Source organism: Anticarsia gemmatalis, chromosome 18, assembly GCF_050436995.1.
Source record: "Anticarsia gemmatalis isolate Benzon Research Colony breed Stoneville strain chromosome 18, ilAntGemm2 primary, whole genome shotgun sequence".
Classification (NCBI taxonomy): Eukaryota; Metazoa; Arthropoda; class Insecta; order Lepidoptera; family Erebidae; genus Anticarsia; species Anticarsia gemmatalis.
The window spans coordinates 3,020,895-3,048,264 of record NC_134762.1 but is presented as its reverse complement, the minus strand read 5'-3'; the positions used below and the strand labels follow the sequence as shown (position 1 = coordinate 3,048,264).

The following is a 27,370-nucleotide window of genomic DNA, read 5'->3' as shown; positions in this document are numbered from 1 at the left end:
GTTCGAACCCGCAGTAAGAAGAACACACCAATAACTTTTCGAAGTTATGTGTGTATTAGAAATAATTATCACTTGTCCGGTGAAGGAAAACATTGTGATGCTACCTAGCATGCCTGAGAGTTCTTTAGAACAGATCTTGAAGGTATGCAAATTGCCCCAACCCGCAATTGGACTCATGGCCTACCGCCTTTCTCATTACGGGAGAAGACCCTTGCCCAGCAGAGGGACATTAATGGGTTATATTAAATTTAAATTTTAAACATAAAAACCCTTAAATCAATAGATAACTAACATCAGGAACAGCTTTTGTTCTACAAGTTTTGACAAAACTCAATAGGTTACAAAAAAAGATTCATAAACTTTTTATGGTACGGTCGTTGGACAACATTTTTCAGTTTGTGACAAGACTAGATAGACTGCAATAGGCTCTTGCCCTGCAGCACCCTGAATCCTGCGCGTCACAGGCCGTGGAGTTTGTTTATCTTATCTCGGCAATGCGCGTAACTATGAGCATTCACTGACGGCCATATTCTCTGTCTCACTGTAACACAGGTTCTACCCTACCACGGGAGTCAGGGCGTAATGTCTAATAGGTGTGTAGGGTATTACACAGATTTGTAGTACTGTCAGTCTGTAGTCTGTCAGTGCTTAAAATAGAGTTTACAGAGGGAATCCCGCTACACGGCCGAAGTCACAGATAAAACCACGAATTATGAGTGTTTATCCTTATTGAAATAATACTTAATATTATTATAATGAACTTTACTTTGGTCACATAATATCTTGTCCCAATTTACATTTATATAGATACCTACACTTTATAAATTTGAAGCCGTTGATAGGTCGTTATAAAATATTTTTTAACCCATCACTGTCTTACTGCTGTGTAAGGGTCTCTTCCCAAACAAGGGAGGGGTTAGGCCTTAAGTCCATCATATTGGCCAAGTGCGTGTTGGCCACCTTTGCATGCCCTCAATAAATGGTTTAAACATATTTCAGGCATGCAAAGTTTCAGCAGTAAGTTTTCCTCCACCGATGGAGCAAGTTAAATATTATAATATTATAATATGCTCTAAATGGCAAAGCATTTTGTACTTTCCTTCCCTCCCAAAAATAGGTATGTCGTATAAATTATCCCATTGCATATTCGCAGTTGGAAAATAAATAAAACGGTAATATATTTAAACATCGATATTTATTATAAATATACAACCAGTTTACATAATACAATTAACTTAAACTTAAGAGTTACGTTACAAAATAAAATGTTAATTTAGTTTTAATCCTACAATTTACAAATACGTAATTACAATTTGAAAAGATTAGGGCCAAGTTTTACCATCTCTTGCCGTTTATTAGATAGATTTATCAGAGTGAATATTGACTGCTGGTTTCATAAATTCCTCTGACTGCTTGACAGCCGGGACCCACAATTTAACGTGGCTAAACCCGGAGTAACTAGGCATTAATGTATAATCTAGTCACCCATCCATTGACCAACCTCGGCAAGCGAAACTTAACCTAAGAGATCGTTACAGGCGACAGGTTTTACGAAGCCACCAGCTCCTCTTCAACCGCGTTTATAAATTAACAATAATATAAATACAGCGCGCCAGATGTCTCGGGTTAGAAAGATAGGTCGGCCCGAAAAAAATTTTCGGAAATTTACTGATAACAATTCTCAGATTTGCCCGAAGTCAGCAAGTTGAGGTCATAGACCTCCGTACCTCGGAGAGCACGTAAAGCCGTCGATCCTGCGCCTGCCCCCTCACTGGTCGTGTTGGTTATCCGTCCCACGGGGCTATGAGAGTTAAGGAACAGAGAGTATACATGCTTATTGTACACACACTTGGACACTATAAACAAAGTCCTGTACCGTTGTCCTGTTTCAATGAAACTGACCGCCGCAGCCGGGTATCGTCTAGTACATTTTTAAATATCCTTTATTTGATTCATTAGCGAGACATCTCAACAGTTAAAGCCGTGACTTCATCAGCTAACCCACATACATTATAATTAATGGCCAATTTAACATATCCATTGTCGCCGTAATGTGTACCCCAAGAGTTCCTCACTATATAGTAAGGTATAATCCCTGTAAGGTCGAAGCCTACGATCTGAACCACGTGGTCGATACTGTCCTTACCCCGGCTGAAACAATAAAGAATAATTAAATTTTAAAACATCTATGTAACTGACCCGGTAAACGTTGTCTTGCCTTATAAATTATACTAAAATGACTATTTAAAAATAGGGATAGGTGATAGAAAGGTTAAAATTTGGGGTTGTATGTGTTTAAATGCCACATACTTGATAGAAAAAAAAATTTTGGCCAAAAATTTTTAAAAATGTTAATGGTGAACAACTTTTCTCACTTAGGGGTATGAAAAACAGATGTTGGCCGATTTTCAGACCTACACAATATAAAAAAAAAAGAATAACCCATTACTGTCCCACTGCTGGGCAAGGGTCTCCTCCCGTTATGAGGGAGGGGTGAGGCCTTGAGTCCACCACGCTGGCCTAGTGCGGGTTGGGGGCTTTGCATGCCCTCAATAAATGTAATAAAAAAATTTTAGGCATGCAAGGTTTCCTCACGATGTTTTCCTTCACCGTTAGAGCATGTGATAATTATTTCTAATACACACATAACTTCGAAAAGCCATTGGTGTGTCGCCTCGGGTTCGAACCTGCGACCACTTGCGTGGGAGGTATCAACTTATACCACTATTATTACAAGTTTATACATACTATAATGCGAAGACTTTTTCCCCGACCTAATATAATAAATGATACTTACACACAAGCTCTCCGAATGATTCCACCGACGTAGTGGTAGAGGGGTGCTTCGTTAACGACCACTGCCACTGGCCCATGGTGTGCCACTAGGCGAAGTATGTCTGACTCCTTCATATTACTGAAATATAGACAAAAATAAATGGGAAAAATATCACTTCTTAGTCTTCAATATGTTTGCTTGTCCTACTTTCCCGTAATAAATTTAAATAAAATAAATTAAACCCATTACTGTCTCACTGCTGGGCAAGGGTCTCCTCCGGTAATGAGGGAGGGGTTAGGCCTTGAGTCCACCACGCTGGCCAAGTGCGGGTTGGGGACTGCATGCCATCAATTAATGTATTAAACAAATTTTAGGCATGCAAGGTTTCCTCACGATGTTTTCCTTCGCCGTTGGAGCAAGTGATAATTGTTTCTAATACACACATAACTTCGGCTTGCTACGCGAATATTCGGTTCGGCATTAATCGGCCTAGTGGGGCGGGAAACCGAATACGAGATGAACTCGGTCGGCACAATACTGTGTACAACGGTGATTATGGTGGTCGCCACGCCACTACCATTGCGTCGTGAGGGTTCGATTCCCACACAGAACAATTATTTGTACGCTCCACAATTAATTGTTTCGGGTCTGATTATTCTTGGTGTCCGTAAGTATGCATGTTTGTATGACTCGGCGACACAAGAGCAATTGTTAGTGCGGGACTTGTCCTCTTAAAGAAGAAAAGAAATATATCAAAATAATATTTTGTGATTAGTATTTACCATGCATGATTATATTTTCCGTGCTTCGGAGGGCACGTAAAATAGTCGGTCGCGGTTGTTATCTACTACGATAACAGTCGTTACGCCACGTGAAAGGTCTTCGGGCGGCTCGAATAACTTTGACACTAGGTTGACCACTAACCATACGACAAGAAGAAGAAGTATTTACCATTGATGCCAATACTGTTTGATCCTCACGCCATTAACGGGTACCTCGTATCTACCTCCGTACCTTCGTATTACAGTAAGTGGGTACTGGTCCTCACTGACTATCCCCTGTTCAGTGTTACAGAGGTAATTGAGGGCAGAGTCCACTCTCCCTCGAAAACATCCATTGTAAAGTAAGGAACAGTCTAGAAGTTCCTGTAAAGTTAAATTTAGGCAATTTAACCACATTTGAAAGAATAGTTCCAAAATAAACTAAACAGTAATTATCTTCTTTTTAACTGATTTCAAAAAAGGAGGAGATATCAAGTCATTGTATTTTTTTTTATTTGTTCACTTTATAATTAGAAGATCGGTTTTGATTGATTGATTTTTTTTGTCTGAAAGCTTTCTATGTAGTATCATTTTATTTGATTAAACTCTGGCAGGTAGTTTTTTGTAGTTACCGTAGTTCCCCTAAAGGTATAGTAGGGGTACATGAAATACACCCACATTACGACAATTACTATTTAAGTACCGTATAACAGGGGGTGCAGAGCAGTGATGGCCGAGTGGTATATAAGTTGACACCTCCCACACAAGTGGTCGCAGGTTCGAACCCGAGGCAACACACCAATGACTTTTCGAAGTTATGTGTGAATTAGAAAAAATATCACATGCTCCAACGGTGAAGGAAAACATCGTGAGGAAACCTTGCATACCTAAAAATTTGTTTAATACATTAATTGAGGGCATGCAAAGTCCCCAACCCGCACTTGGCCAGCGTGGTGGACTCAAGGCCTAACCCTTCCCTCATTACGGTAAGAGACCCTTGCCCAGCAGTGGGACAGTAATGGATTAAATTTATTTTATAACAGGGGGTGAGCCTACTGCCATACACCGTCCACCAAACCTCAGGCTTAAGATAAATCTAAAAGTATTTAGCCCAATCCGGGAATCTAGTCCGAGACCCCGCGCAGTCGTATACACTGCCGCTGAGACCACAGAGGCATTTACATACATACAATCACACCTTCTTCCCATAGGGGTAAACTAGAGAACGCCACTTGGTATGATCTTAACAAACTTTCTTTGCTTCATTCTCATCAATGCATCTTGTCATACAGAGGTATTTAATATCTATACTAATATTATAAAGCTGAAGAGTTTGTTTGTTTGTTTGGATCTCAGGAACTACTGGTCCGATTTGAAAAAAACTTTCAGTGTTAGATAGCCCATTTATCGAGGAAGGCTATAGGCTATATATCATTACGCTACGGCCAAAAGGAGCACAGTACCAGTAAAAAATGTTACAAAAACAGGGAAAATTATGACCCGTTCTCCCTTATGTGACGCAAGCGAAGTTGTGCGGATCAACTAGTTAAGTAAAGATTTTTTTTAAATAACCCATTTCTGTCTCACTGCAGGGAAAGGGTCTCCTCCCAAACGAGGGGGAAGGGGTTAGGCCTTGAGTCCACCACGCTGGCCAAGTGCGGGTTGGTGACTTTGCATGCCCTCAATAAATGTATTAAACAAATTTCAGGCACGCAAAGTTTCCTCACGATGTTTTCTTTCACCGTTAGAGCAAGAGAAAATTTGTATTTCTAAGACACACATAACTTCGAATGTGTTGCCTCGGGTTCAAACCTACAACCACTTGCGTGGGAAGTGCCAACTTAAACCACTCGGATCGGCTATCACTGCTTATAGCTATATACTTATAGATACTTACCCTCTTATTCATAAAAATATATAAAGTTATGAAAGGCTTTTACATGTTTTGTTTCTTTCAGTCCTTAGCGAAATGAAAAAGACAAAACATATTATAGCAGCTTTTTAACTAAAATAGGTTTATAGTGTGTTTATGAATAAGAGGGTTATTATACAAGTATTTACCTGTACGCTGAATGTTTTGTGGCTTACACCCTGTATGGCAGCCATTGATTCCATCAATCCTACAATACTGAACGCCCAACAGTCAAGACATTCCTTCTGATCCCTTATTTTACCGATAACGCCCTTTTTTCGCCTGAAATGTAACATTAATTCACCATTTACTAATACAGTCCAACATTTAGTAGAGAACCTTGTAAACAAAGTTCGCTGCTATCGTAGGGATACACAATTCAGAAATTAGAACTTCAGTAGCTCAATTCTCTATTACTACCAACTACCGACGACCGATATGATTGTCATCGAGAAATTCTGTATGAAAATCTGATCAGCACCTCTGACGGGCGTCGTAGAAACTTTCTTGGCAGTACATTCTAAATGTCAAAATCTCGATAGCTAGCCTGTTGATGGTATTCGATAGTGGTGAGAATCGAGGTACAGTGCAGGTTTTTGCAGCTAACAGTGGGCTATTTGGTACAGCTACCCGTTTATGGAATCATATTTGGATTGAATTGTTTTAAACAACCCATTCGACATTACCAATCGCATTTGTCAGGTATATCGGCGTTACTATCGCTGCATTTGATCCAATCATTATTTGTTTTGCGGCTGTGCGTATAGTCACATGTTATGTTCAAAGCACGGCACTCTTTCTCTTCGGGCTTTATACCCACGTGGTCAGCCAACTCTTGCTCCGACATGTCAGAAAACTGTGTCAGCCCAAACACTGGGTATCCTTCTAAAGCATTCATTCTTGCTATTTTGGATAGAGATACCTGGAATTTAAAAATATTTTGAAACGTTGAAAAAGTTTTTTTTAGTTAGAAGCGCTCATAGCCAGTTGCGCTCACCGGTCGGTAAATGACCTGAGGATTAAGCAACCCTTGGCGCGGTCTTTGAGCTGGGCTTCTCCGTGCTTAGGAGGGCACGTAACAAGTCGGTCCCGGCTGTTGTCTACTAAGATAACAGTCGTTAAGCCATGTCCAAGGCCTCTCGGGCTGCTTGAACAACTTTGACACTAGGTTGACCACTAATCATACGACAAAGAAAGTACCTAATAACGACGCAATGGTAGCGGCGTGGCGACTTTAACTACTGCGCTACGGAGGCATCATGTTAAGACATTAACCCTTTTATACATAAAAATAAAATAATATGAAGTTATGAAAGGCTTATAAAGAGTTTTGTTTCTTTCACTCCTTAGCGAAATGAAAAGAGAAAACATATTTTAGTAGCCTTTTAACTAAAATAGGTTTATAGTGTGTTAATGAATGAGAGGGTAAATCATCATTATTAAGAAGTAAATATGTTTATGAATTGTCCAGTTACCATAGTATGAGCTATGCATTGTTTGAAATCAGTGTGTGAGTTGTCTAAACATATTAAATAAAAAAACACGTCGCTAACTCGTTCTCCGTAGCACCGTGTGTAGGAAATAACAGATGTACAAATAACGTACATATTGCGGAAAAGGAACGTAATATAATATATCTAGTGATATCGTCGTTTATAAATGCAATTAATGTGAATAGATGTACAATGGTTGATCTATCACGCAAAAACTACTATACGGATTTAAGGACAGTTGGTACAAAGGTTTGGTACACTTCTATTATCATTTAGTTAGGATACTTTTTACGCCGGGAAATCTTTACAGATGGATGGAGCCTAAGAATTAGCCATTTGGTATCTGCCTAATATGCTTTCAAACTTAAGTAAACTGCAAAACCAATTTCACTAAAATTTGACACAGATATATGGCCCAACAAGTTAGTAGAAAGACTTGAATGCAAAGTTCGCGGCTGGTGGAGGTATACAACAATAATATTTTAATTTATCATCATCATTGGCCTGAATCATTTGAACATGAATCTGATAATTCTGGTGGCGTCAGGCAGAGGAACATTTGTAAGGAAGGAACATCTCCTCTCTCAAGGCGTGACAACATTTAATTTATACATACCTTAAAATTCTGCAACCGCATATTATACTCATAAGCATAATATTTTTTGTTGAACTGCTTCAAGTAGTATTTAAACTTAATTTGATGAACATCAACAATGTCCACATGTGCTGACTTGCGAAGATTACGAGATTCGTACCACAGTCTTAGTAAAATAGATATATTAAACAGTAGTATTAATATAACTAGGAATTGTAGAAACATGTTCATATTGAAGTGTTTGTACAAAGCTTCGGGCACGACTGATTTATTTAAAGCTTTGTTTTTCCTGTGATATCTTTTACTTGTGTCATGTATGTATTTCAATAACATTTTCCTGTTTTTCTATTAAAATAACTATCGCAATAAGAATTATTGATTGATTCAGTAGCTAGCTTACATCATCAATGATTTATACTAATAGAAGTATTGTTAAAACCATTTGGCGATTGAAAGTGGCCAGGGATTTCTTGCCAGCTCTTCTCATTGGCCCTACCTTCCGAACTGGCGGTAAGTTCACTCTCTGTATCATTGACTATCTTAAGTGTCAGCATTTGACCTAAATGAATATATGATTTGAATAATGGCAACTTGAATGATATAGGAAAGATATGAATTAGTATTGAATAAAATAACTATATAACTTCAAATTTTTATATTTCTTTATAAAACGTGTGGTATCAAACGGCTATTATCTGTACCTACTGGTTGTACTTATTTTTGCTAAGACTTATTCTACATGAGGGTACAAATAACTACCCTGCATTTATATAAGATATGGCATTTTACAGTCAGCTACGTTTAACAACTTCAAATTGAACAACATCGGATAAATCGTGCATGCCATTGCTCTCTACTAAGTGGTCGTAAATTAAACATAACATGCATGCATGTACCTACATGTTTCAAAATATAGGGTTTCGAAAAAAATATTTATTAAACATTTATATGTTTACATGTTAATGGACTTTTGGAGTTGACTGTACATAAATAAAACAAATACAATTTTGTATGTTACTAGTATTGGAACAAAATAATGTGTGACAGACAAATATGAGTATTTTTTTAATTTATTTTCTCTTAATTCTATTAAGGCAAGACAATGTTGTACTTATAATTAACTAAATATTCAGAAAAATAATACGTTTTCCCTTGGTCCCTATTTTTTCCTAGGATATCCGCTATCGCCTGCGATATAAAATACTACTAGTATGCTTAATATTTACACTAAAACAGTTCAAATTCCAGAAAACGATATTGCTTATCGTCGGGGATAAGTGAATCGTGGTAAAGGTTCGAAATAAAAGAATTGTTCGGACTTTTACCATCGAGAGTTGGTAAATCTCAAGTTTTACCGGAAAATCTTAGGATTTACCACAGTTCGGGCTTTTACAGTAACATAGACATGCACAATTGCAACATATATATTTCAACGCTCTACTGATCTCAGCGTAATAATTCAATCTCCGTGACGAGCAGTTGGAACTACGGTTTACGCAATGGGTGCACGACACGGGAGTCCGTTTCACACAGTTTCAGACCCTAGTTAAGCTACTTTTTGTCCAAAACGTGTTCAGTAGTTGTCTTGCTTCCCACAGCGATAGCGGATAACGCTCATGCGTATTACGTATCTCAGTTGAATACTAGTGAACCTAAAATTGTTCGTTACTCTTTATTACATTACTTGCATTGACCTTATGTTTTCTACACTATAATCTAAGAGAGAAATCATTGTACAGCATAGTGGCTTTTTAGCTGTCAACTGAGATACACAATATCCCCCTAAATTTGAATAATTTGTTCGGCACTTCTTTTACATAGTTATTGCTATTTAAGGCACTTATAATAAATTCGAGTTTTGTATTATGTAGCTACCATGATATAAGGCAAATAGATAAGATAAATCTTTTGGCAAAAAGAAAGCTGCTGTTAGGCTAGCTGTTTAGGCACTTGTTATAAATAGTCTTATGAGAGATTTAAATTTATAGTTTTCCTATAGATGTATTTTATACCCCTGCATAAACACATAATACTATAATGTATTATGTGTTCAAATCATGATAGTTTAAAATCGTTTATAAAATAATTATGTTAATTCTTAGGTGTTGTAGAGTCCGTGTTTACGTTGGTATTAAATGAGCGCAAAATTATTTTTTTCAGTCTGTAATAATTACGTTCGTTCTATATGTGAACACCTCCATTAAAACATATAAGCCACGACACTTAAAACTACACGATTATCTGTCGACATAGTGGGAACGCGCCCTTAGTAGTTGAACTATAGTACTGCCTGTAGAGAATCGCGCTACTACAATCAAAATCACATCAAACGTAGTTTACTTAACGTCGACAGTGGCGACCTCGTTGGCCAGTCCGCAAATATTACTGCCGATAGCTAGATTGATGTACCCGCCGTTGCCGAAGTCTTTGCCCCAGGAGTTCTTGGCGATGTAGTGAGGAACATCAGCTGTTAGATCGTAGCCGACTATTTCTACTGCATGGTTCAAGTCCGCGGGGGCGCCACTGGAATAAGATAGCAGTAAAGAACATCAGTCGAAATAAATATCGAATATATAAAATTCTCGCGTCACAGTTTTCGTTACCGTTCTCCTCCGAAACGGCTTGACCTATTCTCATGAAACTTAGTGAGCATATTGAGTAGGTCTGAGAATCGGCCATATTATTCATGCCCCTAAGTGCTAGCTAGTAATTATGTAAAAATGGTGTGGGGGAAAAATGCTGTCTACGAAAAGTAAAAAAGACACGAAAATACTATTATTGACGCAACGGAAAAGCATGTTGTGAATTTTGGTTTCTAAAAAAAATTATATTATGCTGAAATAAAAAAACCTGTGTTCGCGTTATCTTCAGACAGAAACTAATCACATTTGAAAACTAGCACATATGTATTAACAAACTTGTTTTTCAATTTCCAAAGCTTTTGAGCGTTTGCAACACTAAGGTTTAGTTTCAGTAAATAAACGTTATAAGCGGTAAAACTGAACCGTCAAAAGACAGCAAATGTATGAAAGCAGCTATCAAAATCCACTTGATAAGATAATCGCCACTTATTCAAAAGTGATGGCACTAGGACTTAGGAAAATACTATTGTATGTAAAAGTGAAACAGTATAAGATTCCTTTCATTTCATTCATAAACACACTTTAAACCTATTTTAGTTAAAAAGCTACTATAATAATGATTTCTCTTTTTCATTTCACTAAGGAGTGAAAGAAACAAAACACTTTATAAGCTTTTCATAACTTCATATATTTTTATGAATAAGAGTGTTATTATGTACCTGCAATGGAACTGTATAATTCCTCCTAAATAGTTCTGCCATGTTAGAGCATTCACAGCCACCGTGACTGGCCCGTGAGTCGCCAGCGCTTGTAGTATTTTATCTTCAGCACCCACAAAACTGGAAATAAATATTTTTTATTGTAGCAACGCATTTTTAAATCGCTATAGGACGCAGATATGTTCACTAAATCTCGCCGCTAATGGATGTTTTATTCATGGTAAACGTATTATATATCCACGTTTTTGCTAACAACACGTTCTCGTATAATAAGCGACTAGATCTCGCCGGATTTTTGTTTGAAATCAATCAAGTCAGCAATTTGTTGTCTACTTCTGAAATGAAGTCCCCAACATCAATATGTCGTCATGTATAAACGATATTGTATAACGATCAGTGGGTTAAGCAACCTCGGCGCGGACATTCCATAGATGAGTGGTCGCATAGTATTTGAACTGCGCGTCTCGGTGCTTCGGAGGGCAAGTAAAAAGTCGGTCCCGGTTGTTATCAATAAGATAACAGTCGTAAAGCCATGTCAAAGGCCTTCGGGCAGCTTGAACAACTTTGACACTAGGTTGACCTCTGACCATACGACAAATAAATGAAAAGCGAGTTGGTGACTTAAGTGACTTTGGAGTATATACTCCTCAAAAATCCATAAAATAAAGTTTCAAACTCACTCATCACAAGTAAAAGACTGCACCATAACGCCTGTTGTATTCTTCTTCGCCTTACAAAGTCCATCTGTGAGTCGCAAAGGGTACTCTGTTTCTTTTTCCACAGGCGTGTTGGTTATCAACAACCAGTCTAGTAGCAGGCAGATGTCGCCACCGGCGCAACCACTGTTTCCTAGGCCGGCGCAGTCGATTACTTCCTAAAAATAAAGAACAATAACATTACAGTCAATTTGGGTAACTTTGAATCATTTGGGTAATATTGAACGTAGGAATTTGAACTAGTTTCACCACAAACCAACACAATTGATAAAGATTCATTTTAGTTTTGCAAACTTTTAGAGAGAAAGAGATTCTATTTTTCAATATAGTCCTGTATGACAAGGTGTGGATGGGAATGAAGCAAGGGATGTTTGTAAAAATCATACCAAGCGGCGCTCTTTTGTTTCTGCCTAGCCTTTTGAGAAAAGGTATGCATTAACTTCGTAAAAAGCGAATTGGAAACGTAGAAAGGTAAAATAACGAAAGGTCTTGGTTACGTCGCCGTCACTTACAAATTCAATTTAAATATAATATTAAATATATTCTTATGGCTTAGATCGTAACATCTCAATCGTTTCTTGGGACCTCTTACAACGATCGGAGTGTTACTCAATTGAACTCAGGAAATGTTTCATTATAAACAACTATTACTCATCCATTCAAATAAGTGTAAATCGGCCTGCGAATAGGCCTGTGGAGTAGTCGTATCTCAATTGGGTTGATAAAAAGTATTTGTTACATCGGATACTTTGTTTCTTAAAGCAATAGCAGTATTGTAACTCATTACATGTTACAAATCGAAAACCCAATCAAGCCATATGGATTGTTGGCCAAAACATGACACACTTTCAAGAACTGTCCAGTATACAAGGCGTAGAAATAATAAAATCCCTACTTTCCTATTAATTTAAATAAATGTAACTCTAATAGTATCTCTGTCTGCCTGTCTCTTTATATGCCTAAACCATTGCACCAATTGAGTTTTAGTTTAGATAGTTTGACACTCGGTAAAGGACATATTTTGATAGTTTTTATCCCAAAAATCAAACGGGATCTATATGGGTAAAAATTCCTACACCCGTACAGTAAACACGAAAAAAACATGAGCTAATTTTCCATACTTTTAACTTTGCGGCTAAAACTATGATATTTACCAAGTGGTATAAAAAATAAATAAGTGTTACCTGCACGCTGAGCGTCTCCAACTTGCCAGTCTTGATGGCAGACATGGCCTCCATGGTGCCGATGGTGCTGAACGCCCAGCAAGCACCGCACAGACCTTGGTTCCTTACTGGTCCTATCACTCCTTTTGTTCTCCTGGAATTTGGACAATTTAGCCTTATTTAGAGCGAGATTTGTGTGTAGTCTTTCTGTTTTAGTTGTTGTCAAATATTAATTTGTATTGCCCTCGTATAATTTTATATGTACACTGATTTTTTAATTAAGAACTTTATGTTTTAAAGAATAAATATTTCGATTTACTGTATTTTGATTTTTTTATGGTAATTTTAATGGTAATGCAGCGTATATACTATACTGAATACTTATATTTCGTTATCTAATAACCACATGAATATATTCATAATACCACGCCTTTTTCCATAGAAGTTAGCAGAGACCAATCAACGCTACTTCGTACGATCCTGACAAACATCCCTAGCTTCATTTATATACAAACATCTTGTCATGCAGGACCGCCGTTACGAGTTCTTGATTTACTATTAATTTGAATTGCCCTCGTATTATTGAGCATGTACCTACTACTATTTTAATTACGAATCTCTATATTTTGAACAAGAGCGTACATAGAACTAAAATTATACGAACATAGAATTTCTTAAATAAAAGATGTAGGTAGCCTAAAGATAATTTTATACAATTTAGAAGCCTAGTAGAGGTTTTTTTACGAATAACATCTAACTAACACATGGATGGTGTTTTTTGTGTTAACTTTTAAACGAGGCGTAGGTTGCACAATCTTACGCAAGCATTAACATGCTTTAACTCGTAATAGATTGATAGTATACAGACTATACAGCTCTGATAACTCAAAGCCGTTTTCTATCAATATATTACGATTTAATAATTTTCCTGAGTTTCCTGAGAACAAAAGCGCATTTTACTTCATAAACAAATATTTTTTTTGTAACCTTTTACTGTTCCACTGCTGGGCAAAAGTTACCCAAACGAGGGAGAGGTTAGGCCTTGAGTCCACCACGCTTACCAAGTGCCGGTTAGAGACTTTATACTATCAACAAAATACTAAAAGTTTATCATACATAATGTATACATAGCCCACGGCTTCTCTTATTTAATTATATGAACAAAAACTATACCTTGTACGTAGGTTCGTGTACCAAGGCTAACATAAGCGTCTCAAGTTACCAACCGGCTATAAAAAACATACAAACTGTATCTAAAAGTAGGAACATATGAAGTGTATTTATATACATATTGTTACATTGATCTATCCATACTAGTCCATACTAATATTATAAATGCGAAAGTAACTCTGTCTGTCTGTCGGTCTGTTACTCAATCACGCCTAAACTACTGAACCAATTTGCATGAAATTGGGTATGAATATATTTTGATACCCAAGAAAGGACATATCATTGGCTACTTTTTACCCGGGGTAAATGACGCATTTCCATGGGAAAATTCAGGTGGCGGACGAAGTCGCGGGTAAAAGCTAGTTATACATAACGATAGCGCAGGCGACCGAGATAAGCTAGCTAATAGAAATATTCTTATTCTCATTAGCAGAAACTTACAAAAGTTTAAATGCGTTTGAAGCCTATAATAAACATTTAGGAACGGATCAATTGCAATTCCTTTTATGTTTCTAATTTATTATTTTTGGTACAATCGCTATTAAGTTCAAAATGTTCTTTAAACTTACACAACCCGTAATATAAACAAACGAGCTAAAGCCAACAAATCCACATAGGCTCTTTTATTTTAAGCGTAGGAACCAAAACATATAATCCCATACTTACTGAAACTGAAAAACGTATTTTTCACGTTCTCTGTAGCTTATATCTATCAAAAAATATATAACTATTTCTCGAATATGTTAATAGGATTAGAAAAAAATACCGCTAAGAGAAATCAGATATTATTCCTAATGATTCACAAGTTTTGATTTTATGTACTTAACTTCAACAAAAAGCAAACGTATCAACGAAAAATGTAGGTGTAGCCGTGATTTGCCCTTCAAATAAAAATAGAAATATTCTGGTCAAGTCACTACTGCGATTAGTTAGAGCGATGAACCGGTTTTCGGTTTGTTCACATTTTTAACCTGTACAACGAAATTTAAATCACTTAGCAGGTACGGACGTACCCGTAGCACAGTGATTAAAATCATAATTTTAAAGCATTGCTAACACTGTGCGGTGGTTGTGGATACAATTCCTATATGAAATTCACATTTGTGTAATCCTTAAGTACCTAGTCTTGTTGTTATTTGTCTGTAGTTTGTATGTTTATAATAATATACTCGCGACACAAGATTTGTTATCCTGTAAGATATAGGGGAGTGGTATAATACAGCATGGGCAATGACAATGAAACTACTATAGTCCGAAAACTTGGTAGAGAGCTTTAGCATACACGTATAACTTGGATTATCTATACTATATATACTAATATAATAAAGCTGAAGAGTTTGTTTGTTTGTTTGATTGTTTGTTTGTTTGTTTGTTTGAACGCGCTAATCTCAGGAACTACTGGTCCGATTTAAAAAAATATTTCAGTGTTAGATAGCCCATTTATCGAGGAAGGCTATAGGCTATATAACATCACGCTACGGTCATTAGGAGTGGAGTAGCAACGAAAAATGTTACAAAAACGGGGAAAATTTGACCCATTCTCTTAGGTGACGCAAGCGAAGTTGCGCGGGTCAGCTAGTAATTAATAATTAGGTGTGTTCCCAAAATAATATAGCTGTATCAGTCAGGCCACTGTCGACTACGTAAGCCTGCGGGTCACTCACATTCTAAATTCTAATTCCTCTTATTCATAAACACACTATAAACCTATTTTAGTCAAAAAGCTACTATAATATGTTTTTATTTCGTTAAGGAGTGAAAGAAACAAAACACTTTATAACCCTTTCGTAACTTCATATATTTTTATGAATAAAAGGGTAAATTTTTTATACCTCCACCAGCGGTGTACCCTTTGAACAGGCTCTCTGTAAAACGTTTATTCATATCCCAACTAGCACACAAGCGCTATAACAAGCTGCACAATGGCCGGTTAAAGGATTTTTATAACGCCTTAGGCTCCTTAGTAAGAAGTATAGTGGTTCTATAAGCGGCTACAGATCTCTTGTAGCGTCAAATAGGCCCATACTGTCCAGCTTATAGCTCTAAATTGGATCTACAGTGGTCGTAAATAGTAATTATAATAGTACGTAGTATAGTAGTAATACAGGAGCGCTAAAATAAGATGAAGGTGGTATAATCGCGCTACAAGAGCTTTTTCGCAGCTTCGTGGCGCTTACCAGCTGTTGTACAGAGGTGGTTAGCGCCACGAGCGTTCGAAAAAGCTCTTGCAGCGCGATTATACCACCTTTACCTTATTTTAGCGCTACTGTGTAACGGTTATAAATGCTAACGCTCTAAATTAGTAATATGGTCGGTTTATTATGGTGTAAACTAAATATATTGTATTAAAATGAATCATCAGTGACAAATGAGGAGACATTTTATTTTTACGGATTGGATTATGAAAATAACAAGTAGTCTATCGCTTTTATTTCTTTGTGTACGTGATATGAAAGTGCGAGTGCCAGTTTGCTGTCAATATATATGTATATTATCGTCAATATTTTCATGCGCCCTCAAAATATTCAGTTTTAAATGCAAAAATTATATAGATATGTGGATTTGGAAATTGTATTTTGAACATAAATAAGACTTTGAGGGTTACAGATAGTTTAATTAGGGTTATAGGTAATAAAAAATGATTTTAATTATGTTAACGTTACCAGGCTATAGATTTATATGATCTTCAAAAGATCGTAATAACCTCAAAAAATATGTTTACCAAATGCTGTAATGGCGTCTCGATCAAGCACCTCTCAGAGTTGGTTACATCTGCTCTAGCGCCTTAAGCTGTACAAAGGCTCTAGTGTTTGCTGTTGTAGACCTCAAGGTTCTGCAGTTGTGGCATAGGAGTGCTTCAATATAGTTGTTTTGGTCGCACACCAGCATTTTACTCGTACTTTTAGGGGTCAGTCGTTAATAAAATAATTTATTTTATTTATTTTATTTATTTTATTTATTTTATTTATTTTATTTATTTTATTTATTTTATTTATTTTATTTATTTTATTTATTTTATTTATTTTATTTATTTTATTTATTTTATTTATTTTATTTATTTTATTTATTTTATTTATTTTATTTATTTTATTTATTTCATTTATTTCATTTATTTCATTTATTTCATTTATTTCATTTATTTCATTTATTTCATTTATTTCATTTATTTCATTTATTTCATTTATTTCATTTATTTTATTTATTTTATTTATTTTATTTATTTTATTTATTTTATTTATTTTATTTATTTTATTTATTTTATTTATTTTATTTATTTTATTTATTTTATTTATTTTATTTATTTTATTTATTTTATTTATTTTATTTATTTTATTTATTTTATTTATTTTATTTATTTTATTTATTTTATTTATTTTATTTAAAAACAGTTGACAGACTGAACCACCACTGCACCTATGTAAATATATTATGATAATAATTTTAAGCTTTAGTATAAAGGTATATTACTCGGTTATAGCGCTTTAGGTGCTTAACATAATTCTGTAATCCCCATGGCTGTAAAAATGTTTCGAATGATACCTTATACATCTATTTGCCGTACAGAAGCCATATAAATATCTGATATAACGCTCAAGGCGCTATTAAAGACCTACGCAACTCTTTTATAGATGAGTAATACACTAGCCCTAAAAAAATCTGTTATAAAACCTAAGGCATTACAAAAAGCTTATTTACGCTCTTGAGCGCTATAAGCGCAACGCATAACTCCGTTTAAACTCCTTTATCTCCTAAAGTCCCCTTATACAGTTAACGGTGTTATAGAAGATTCCATTAACTCAGTTATACTTCCCTAGGCTGTCTAGCGATGCAATTACATGCTCATATATCACTATAAGTCATTAGTTTCCTACTAAACGGCTACTGTCCCGCCTAGCTGTTAAAGGGTTTTTTAAATAGCTAGTATACAACTTATAGAGAATTGTACAGCATTTGAACGACTCTTATGCAACTATCAGGCTGTATAACGACTGTATAAGCAGCTTGTGTGCTAGTTGGGATGATTTTAAGGTATAGTATAGTATAGTTTACCTCTGAAAATTCTAGATACTTCGATAAAACAAGAAAAATTTATCAAAATTAGATCTAAACTTAAGTGGTTTTTCACGTATAACATACATAGATAATGATCAAAGATGATGACTGATAACGAATCCTGTTGCTGTATTTATATACCTACCAACTATACAGACCCACATATTTAAAGTAAGTACTATGAATAAATATTTTTTTATTCTAAAATCCGAAGGACATCTGACTGGTTTTGGAAACTTTTAGAAATGGCACGAATAAATAAAAAAAATGTTACATAGCGAACCTATTAGAAATTTTTTTTCGTCAAAAATATTATCAAACTTGTGAGTCATTAGGAATAATACCTGATTTCTCTTAGCGGTAAATTTTTCTAATCCAATTAACATATTTAAGAAATAGTTATAATTTTTTTGACAGATATAAGCTACAGAGAACGTGTAAAGTCCGTTTTTTATAGATTCAGTAAGCATGGGATTTTAGGTATAGGTACATGTATTAACTTTAAACTTTCTCAAAATTAATTATCACTGTTTTTGTTTGATGATGACATTTAATTTAAATCACTAATTTACCATTTTTAATAGAAACAAACAGCTATCTAATCTAACAAATCAAGAATAGCTAATTAGTTTCCTACAAATTTAAATAATATTGATGTCTAAAAATGAATCCATCAAAAACGCATGACGTACTTTTAAACCAACCAGTTTTACATAAACGTGTCATTCTAACATAGGAAAGGTCACTTATTGACGTAAAAATAATAAACTAATTATAATTGCATAAGTAATAATTTCTATGACGTATTTACCGTAAACAAACAAAAATACCGGCCAAGAGCGAGTCAGATTTCGCGAACGAAGGAAACCACCATGAATAAATAAACGGTTCAAATGTCGTATGGGTAGCCACTTAAGCATATTTTTAGTAATTTTTATTATAGCAGCAACAAAAATACATCGTCTGTGAAAATGTCAACTTTCTAACAATCATTTGGTTCATGAGATGGCAAGCCTGGCAAGCCTGGCAACGAACAGACAAACAAACGAACAAACGGACAAATTGTCAGACAAACAGACGAACAGACTGATTTCGGAGTCTAAGTAATAGGGAGCGTTTTACCCCTTGATTATGGAACCCTAAAAGGTAGACTAGTTTTTTGTTTATATATTTGCATTGTGACGCTTAGCATAAAGCCTATATTTTAAACAAAGTAAAATATTTTAAAACTGACGTCAAAAATGTGGATTCCTTTTCTAACAGGTATGTTAAAATATCGTTGTTTACGCAACACGCATACTTAATTATACGAATAGCTGAGATCAGTTCCAGTTGTTCGACACATATCTATAAAATAATGTAAATTATTTCATGCCAAAGAATGAACTCGAAAGTAGATCGTTATTTTAACGCTTAACTTACTTTATAATGCTATATGTCTATTAGCAATCAAAATTGCGAAAAAGACTATTTAAACCGTTACTGTCCCACTGCTGGACAGAGGTCTCATCCCGAACCGGGAATTTGCCAATTTCGTAAGCCATGAGTCCACCAAACATGCCAAGTGCGCGTTGGGCTTTGCATGCTCTCAATAAATATGTTACAAAACTGTTAGGCATGCAGGGTTTCATCCTTATCACGATGTTTTCCTTCACCAAAAACAAGTTATAATAGTGAAATGAAAAAAGTTGCCTCGGGTTCGAATGGATCCAACTGTTGACCACTTACGTAGCTTACACTACCCCCACTGCTCCCATGGGGTATTCGACCGGCTTCTAAAAAATAATCTTGTCGGAATAAAACATAGGTTTATTCTTCTCAGGGCCCAACCCTTCTCCTATTCGGGTGAATACCCTTGCCCAATACTGGGACAGTCATGGCTTCCAAAAAAGGAGAAAGTTATTACAAGATGGTACCATGTTAGTGTTCATTTATTTACACAAAAATGTGCTCAGGATGCTCTCGAGACCGTGTGATACTTAGGTATTAAGTTTATGTTTTTGATCGACAATGTTTTTTTGTATCTTGCTATCTTAAGTAGACATCTTAAAAGTCTGATCGAATTTAAGTGTCCTGATAAGAAAAGACGTAAAAAGATCATGCATATGCATAAGTTTTATGATATTGATACCATATGCATGCATAGAACAATAACCTCCCTTTAAGTCGATATAAGATTGATCTGAAACTATTTTTAGACTCGTTTGCAATGACGTAATCAAATTAATGATATTTGAGTCGAGCTCCGAGAGAACTTTTACAAAATATTCATACACTATACTCATATTATAAATGTGTTTCTTTGTCCTTCTTTCAAATCAAAACGGCTTAACCGATTTGGATAAAATTTGGCATGATACTAGAGTATATCCTGTGGAAGGACATAGACTATACCATTACTGCGGGCGGAGCCGCGGGTTGACTGTAGAATGAAAAGACAACATGTTCATTTTCACAATTACACCTGTAGGAATCCAAATTCTACTTTGTGTTGCTCTACAGTTCTAATGAATACTTATGATTATAATTAAAAGGTAGTATTACTAGGAGTCTATACTAATATTATAAAGCTGAAGAGTTTGTTTGTTTGTTTGAACGCTCTAATCTCAGGAACTACTGGTTCGATTTGAAAAATTATTTCAGTGTTAGATAGCCCATTTATCGAGGAAGGCTATAAGCTATATATCATCACGCTACGACTAATAGGAGCAGAGTACCAGTAGAAAATGTTACAAAAACGAGGAAAATTTTGACCGATTCTCTCTTATGTGACGCAAGCGAAGCTGCGCGGGTCAGCTACCCAACTAGCACACAAGCTGCTTATACAGTCGTTATACAGCCTGATAGTTGCATAAGAGTCGTTCAAATGCTGTACAATTCTCTATAAGTTGTATACTAGCTATTTAAAAACCCCTTTAACAGCTAGGCGGGACAGTAGCCGTTTAGAAGGAAACTAATGACTTATAGTGATATATGAGCATGTAATTGCATCGCTAGACAGCCTAGGGAAGTATAACTGAGTTAATGGAATCTTCTATAACACCGTTAACTGTATAAGGGGACTTTAGGAGATAAAGGAGTTTAAACGGAGTTATGCGTTGCGCTTATAGCGCTCAAGAGCGTAAATAAGCTTTTTGTAATGCCTTAGGTTCTATAACAGATTTTTTTAGGGCTAGTGTATTACTCATCTATAAAAGAGTTGCGTAGGTCTTTAATAGCGCCTTGAGCGTTATATCACATATTTATATGGCTTCTGTACGGCAAATAGATGTATAAGGTGTCATTCGAAACATTTTTACAGCCATGGGGATTACAGAATTATGTTAAGCACCTAAAGCGCTATAACCGAGTAATATACCTTTATACTAAAGCTTAAAATTATTATCATAATATATTTACATAGGTGCAGTGGTGGTTCAGTCTGTCAACTGTTTTTAAAGAATAAATAAAATAAATAAAATAAATAAAATAAATAAAATAAATAAAATAAATAAAATAAATAAAATAAATAAAATAAATAAAATAAATAAAATAAATAAAATAAATAAAATAAATAAAATAAATAAAATAAATAAAATAAATAAAATAAATAAAATAAATAAAATAAATAAAATAAATAAAATAAATAAAATAAATAAAATAAATAAAATAAATAAAATAAATAAAATAAATAAAATAAATAAAATAAATAAAATAAATAAAATAAATAAAATAAATAAAATAAATAAAATAAATAAAATAAATAAAATAAATAAAATAAATAAAATAAATAAAATAAATAAAATAAATAAAATAAATAAAATAAATAAAATAAATAAAATAAATAAAATAAATAAAATAAATAAAATAAATAAAATAAATAAAATAAATAAAATAAATAAAATAAATAAAATAAATAAAATAAATAAAATAAATAAAATTTAAAAAGAAAATTATTTTCAAACTATTTTAATATTCAACGACTGACCCCTGAAAGTACGAGTAAAGTGCTGGTGTGCGACCAAAACAGTTATATTGAAGCACTCCTATGCCACAACTGCAAAACCTTGAGGTCTACAACAGCAAACACTAGAGCCTTTGTACAGCTTAAGGCGCTAGAGCAGATGTAACCAACTCTGAGAGCTGCTTGATCGAGACGCCATTATAGCATTTGGTAAACATATTTTTTGAGGTTATTACGATCTTTTGAAGATCATATAAATCTATAGCCTGGTAACGTTAACATAATTAAAATCATTTTTTATTACCTATAACCCTAATTAAATTATCTGTAACCCTCAAAGTCTTATTTATGTTCAAAATACAATTTCCAAATCCACATATCTATATAATTTTTGCATTTAAAACTGAATATCTTGAGGGCGCATGAAAATATTGACGATAATATACATATATATTGACAGCAAACTGGAACTCGCACTTTCATATCACGTACACAAAGAAATAAAAGCGATAGACTACTTGTTATTTTAATAATCAAATCCGTAAAAATAAAATGTCTCCTCATTTGTCACTGATGATTCATTTAAAAAAAATATATTTAGTTTACACCATAATAAACCGACCATATTACTAATTTAGAGCGTTAGCATTTATAACCGTTACACAGTAGCGCTAAAATAAGGTAAAGGTGGTATAATCGCGCTGCAAGAGCTTTTTCGAACGCTCGTGGCGCTAACCACCTCTGTACAACAGCTGGTAAGCGCCACGAAGCTGCGAAAAAGCTCTTGTAGCGCGATTATACCACCTTCATCTTATTTTAGCGCCCCTGTATTACTACTATACTACGTACTATTATAATTACTATTTACGACCACTGTAGATCCAATGTCGAGCTATAAGCTGGACAGTATGGGCCTATTTGACGCTACAAGAGATCTGTAGCCGCTTATAGAACCACTATACTTCTTACTAAGGAGCCTAAGGCGTTATAAAAATCCTTTAACCGGCCATTGTGCAGCTTGTTATAGCGCTTGTGTGCTAGTTGGGTAGTGCTAAATAATCCCTCAATAGACAAGTAACTATAAAAAAGTGTAGGTACTAAGTAGATTTCTCCTCGCCGATAGACTGTCAAAAGGTGCATTGACATGTTATCTTATTTGTACTACTAATATGTGCATTGCTATGTCAATGATACGATCAAGGGTAAACTTAAACGCGTTATACGATATTATATAAAAAAGGTACCATAGCGTCTTTAACTTATCATGTTTCAAAAACGGGGGAAATTATGACGCATTCTCTCTTACGTGACGCAAGCGAAGTCGCGCGGGTCGGCTAGTATTATATACTTTTGATATTCGCATTTAGATTGCGGGTTCGAGTACTGAGTCGGACAGTGTGAATGCATTTTTCAAATTGATATTTGATTATTCTGAATAGTAGCCTGAAGGTCAGTAACGGGCCAGGTAAGTGACCATAAACTCGGCCCATATTACATGGGACTAACATTGTTAATAGCGAAACGTGGGTGTATTTCATTCACCTCTACTAACACCTTTGGTTATAATAGGCGTGATAATGTGTATTATGTGTAAGTATTTGCTCCTGTAGATATAAATACCAATAAGATATTATTACTAAAGTTCCTTGCATTATTCATGCAAATTAATGCAACAAAATATTTTAAAAAGTTAAAAATAGATTTTATTATTTATTTTTATTAAGATCTTACACGTGGCCGGGTGACCGCAGTGTCAAATTATGTTTTAAGTGCAGATGCATTAATGATAATTTATATGCAAGTTGTAAACTCATTAAGATGTGATTACTGATACGTGTTTGTTTTAGTACTCATTTTATTTTGATTTTACAGAGCTTCATAAGTCGCCAACCCGCACTTAACCTGCGTAGACTCAAGTCCTAACCCCTACCTCAATTCGGGAGGAGATATTTGCTCGGCAGTGCAACAGTAACGGGTTAATAAGAGCTTAATTTTTAACCCGAAAAAAGCTATAACTTTTTAGCTCAAAAGAGATATCATCGCGCAGGATGGACAGCAACAAAACTAGCACGTACTAAGTCAGAAACGTATAAAAACGTCTTCTGGCTATCATAATAGTTACGAGAAAAAAATATTTTTGATAAGCAAGAAGATGTTTTTTACAGCCATTCACGTAGGTATTTAAAAAATACTTACCAATCGACTTGCATAGGCAGCAACGCGCGTTTCTTCCTTATAATAATATAAATATTATTATGAGGCTCATTGCCGGGATTCCTGTGCCTTTCATGGTCACTGTGTCTATGGTCCTCATCTACGTCGTACCTCAGAGCATCGTTCACCTCCCTTCCTTTGCTCCAACTCTTGCCATATTGGTTTGGAGACTTGTGTTGCCTTTCATCTGATAAATGTATTTCTTTGAATTCAGTCTTGGACATGTCCGAGAGTCTCGTTAAGCCGTATTTCGCTTTACAATGATCAGGTCCTCGGGAGCCCGCGTTTAGTTTCTCTATTTCACGTACTGATGCCTGTAGAACGGAGAAAAATTTTGTAAATAGTCTAGCATTTACCTAAATAACATATCTGTTATACCCAAAGGTGTAAGGTAGGGAGGCTATAGGCTATGTACCATATGAAAACCCATGTAATAGGGGGCAAGCCCTCTGCTATATACTGGACAGTGCCGAACACGTTACTCTCCAAGTTAATATTAATAAAAAACAATTAATTAGGAAAGTTCTGGGAATCGAACCCCAGACCTCGTGATCAACGGTCGACAATCGTATACAGCACGTACCGCCCTAACTACAGAGTCAATCAGGTCAGCCAATCATTCTATGAACTGGATGTAATTTTTTACTAAGGTTTAAAGGACGTTTACTTAGTGCTCTATTTGTGCAGATGTGAATGCCCTAACAGCGTCAGGTAACAACGAATTAATGAGTTTGTTTACCTTCCAAAATACTACTTGTTGTTGTTTTCAATCTTTAATGATAAAAAATAGTTACCAAATCTCAAGCGTTTATCCAAAAAAAAAATGTTATTAATGTTTTCGTGAAAAAATGTAAAAATCAGTACCTACTCCATTCTATCAGGTATTTTTTACCACGGGAACTAGAGTTATGTTATCACTAGAAATAGTAGATTTAAAAGCAAAATAATAATATGTTGTGTAGTCAATCTAGGTTAACTATTTTTAAACCTAGACTACCCAAGACAGTAAACTACGATTGATTTATTGCAAACACTTGCGTAAGAACCTCAATATAGTTCATCGATTTAGTGCATTTGCCCTCTTATCAGAAATTGAATAACATAATTGACTGTGACGACGCACACTAATTACTCTTAATGAATCAACTCATAAAGTAATTGGATGATTATGCATTTGCTTTGAAACTGAAGATATTTTTTTAAAAGCTGTTTAAAAAAAACGTGACGGAGACCACAATGATTAAATAAGGTTTAGCAGATTGTGTGCAAACTGCGAAAGTAATTATTAGAAAAGTTGTTAGCTCTGATGCGATATAAGAATCACGTGTCGCTTTTATCACGTTTATAGCTTCGCGTCGCATCGTAATTGCAGCTTTAGGGCGAAGCCACATCACTGCGTCGACGCATCGGTCAAAGGACGTCTCACAGCGATATAAGGTCCATAGATTATCGTCGTAGATTTTAGCATTCATCGCTCGTACAAAGTCGAACCTGAGGACACCTGTATCAATATGCTTAATCACTGATTCATAGGAAGGAGAATGTGTAAAATTGCGAATAGCTACTAAATGCCTTGATGGCTCAGCTGCGATACACGGTGGCGCGTTCTAAAGTAGCCCAAGTAAGACGAGAGAAACGCGAGAACAACGTATATAATATGAAAATCGCGAAGCTACTTGCGCCGTCTTTGATGCAGTCAGTTATCTATTCTACAGGCTACAGCCATTGACTTATCATACAGCTAATTTTATTCAACCATCATGAAAATAATTATACTATCTGAAACATCCAAATTGGGGTCTAAATTTATAGAGACAAGTAATTCGAGTTTATTCCACATATAAGTAAGTTGTAATGCTCTAAATCTTTATTTTTATACTGCATAATATAATAAAAGCCATAAATACTGACACACAGGACTTGGGGTCAATGCCAATAAAAGATAACAAAACAATAAACATAATCAAGTATTCTCTGGACTTTCACTATTACTGACTCATATCTTATCAAACATTACCAAACTGTCCGGGAAGTATAATAATATATTCATTGAGATGTTCTAAATGACTTCATAGTCTCCCTTCCAAGATTACCTAAGATATTAATAGTTTCCTTAGAACTTCACTACAACTTTATTATATTCTTATTTTAGTCAGTGTAAAGGGTGTATTACAACCTGAATTTTTTGGCTGAATGGAACTCTATACCTGTGCCTCAGATTAATTAAAGACTTTTTAAAGTAGGTGCTGTTGTTTTTGCTTGTTTTGTGTTAAAGCTAGATTTTTTAATAAGAGAAGTGGAAAGAGGAATTTATAATGTAGGTACTTTTCTTTCTTTAAAAAAGAAAACAACTCCCACACTAAGCTCATAATACCTATAGCTTTGCATAATAAAAAACATGTTAGGTAGGTGTACATTTTATGTTAAAATATTTTTTTAGCTAGGTATGTTAATGAAGCTCATTTAAATGTGTGAGTCAATGACGATATTTTAAGTTTAAGTTAAAACTAGCCGTAACATATGAGTAAGGCATCGTTTATTATAAAAGTAGTTTTTTTCCTATAGATTTTTGAAAATAATCACCCTTTTGAATAAAAATAGAAAAAATATTTTATTAAATCGGTATTTTTTTTAATAATAAAGAGTACGTAAATAATGCACACGATATTGCACAAACTGCAATATCGTGTGCATTATTTATGTAAATATACGAAAAGATAAATCACTTGACTCATAATAAATAAACATGATAATGGTCAATTCGTAGCAAGAACTTATAAAAAAGTTTGTGAATGCTTTAAATATAAAATAAAATGAGCTAATTACCACAAAATGTTGAAATCTTGTGTCGTATTCCTCTGGATTTCTATAACTTTTGTTAAACTTTTGAATATATTCGTCGAACATAGGTTTCAATTCTTGTATACTTTTCTGCCTTGACAGTGTCAGCGGTATCGCTAGGAACGCTAAACAACACAGAGAAAAACCAAGCACCCAATTCCACCATTTCTTCATTTTGATTTAGTTAATTTGTTTAAAGTTTTAAAACAACAACACACAACCACTCAACCAAAACAAACTTATCGTACTGTTTTGACATTTCACTTTTTGACATAACGACGATTTGACATTGACATTCGATTTGGACGTGTTACCATATTTTTACTATTTTGCAGGTAGGTAATAGGTTGTTTTTGAAAATACCTTGGTTATTATAGTATCGTACTGTGCGTCACACGAGGAATAAATGAATAAGTAAGTGCATTTTATTGA

At 34.8% G+C, this 27,370-nt stretch overlaps 2 protein-coding genes across 2 annotated transcripts; both read right to left on the bottom strand.

Annotated features, from left to right (window-relative positions):
• Positions 1 to 1,185: 1,185 nt before the first annotated feature.
• LOC142980573 (cathepsin O-like) lies at positions 1,186 to 7,787 on the bottom strand. Its single transcript, XM_076126029.1, has 6 exons — positions 7,559 to 7,787; positions 6,136 to 6,371; positions 5,599 to 5,731; positions 3,728 to 3,921; positions 2,798 to 2,914; positions 1,186 to 2,151 (listed from the first exon to the last, which is right to left on the bottom strand). Exons 1-6 carry the CDS (start codon positions 7,766 to 7,768, stop codon positions 1,956 to 1,958), a joined length of 1,086 nt encoding a protein of 361 aa, XP_075982144.1. The 5' UTR covers positions 7,769 to 7,787; the 3' UTR covers positions 1,186 to 1,955.
• A 390-nt stretch (positions 7,788 to 8,177) lies between these two features.
• On the bottom strand, positions 8,178 to 27,181 carry LOC142980579 (cathepsin O-like). Its single transcript, XM_076126042.1, has 6 exons — positions 26,924 to 27,181; positions 24,080 to 24,411; positions 12,739 to 12,871; positions 11,519 to 11,712; positions 10,839 to 10,958; positions 8,178 to 10,060 (listed from the first exon to the last, which is right to left on the bottom strand). The coding sequence occupies exons 1-6, from the start codon at positions 27,110 to 27,112 to the stop codon at positions 9,874 to 9,876; spliced, it is 1,155 nt and encodes a 384-aa protein (XP_075982157.1). The 5' UTR covers positions 27,113 to 27,181; the 3' UTR covers positions 8,178 to 9,873.
• Between the last annotated feature and the right edge of the window lie 189 nt (positions 27,182 to 27,370).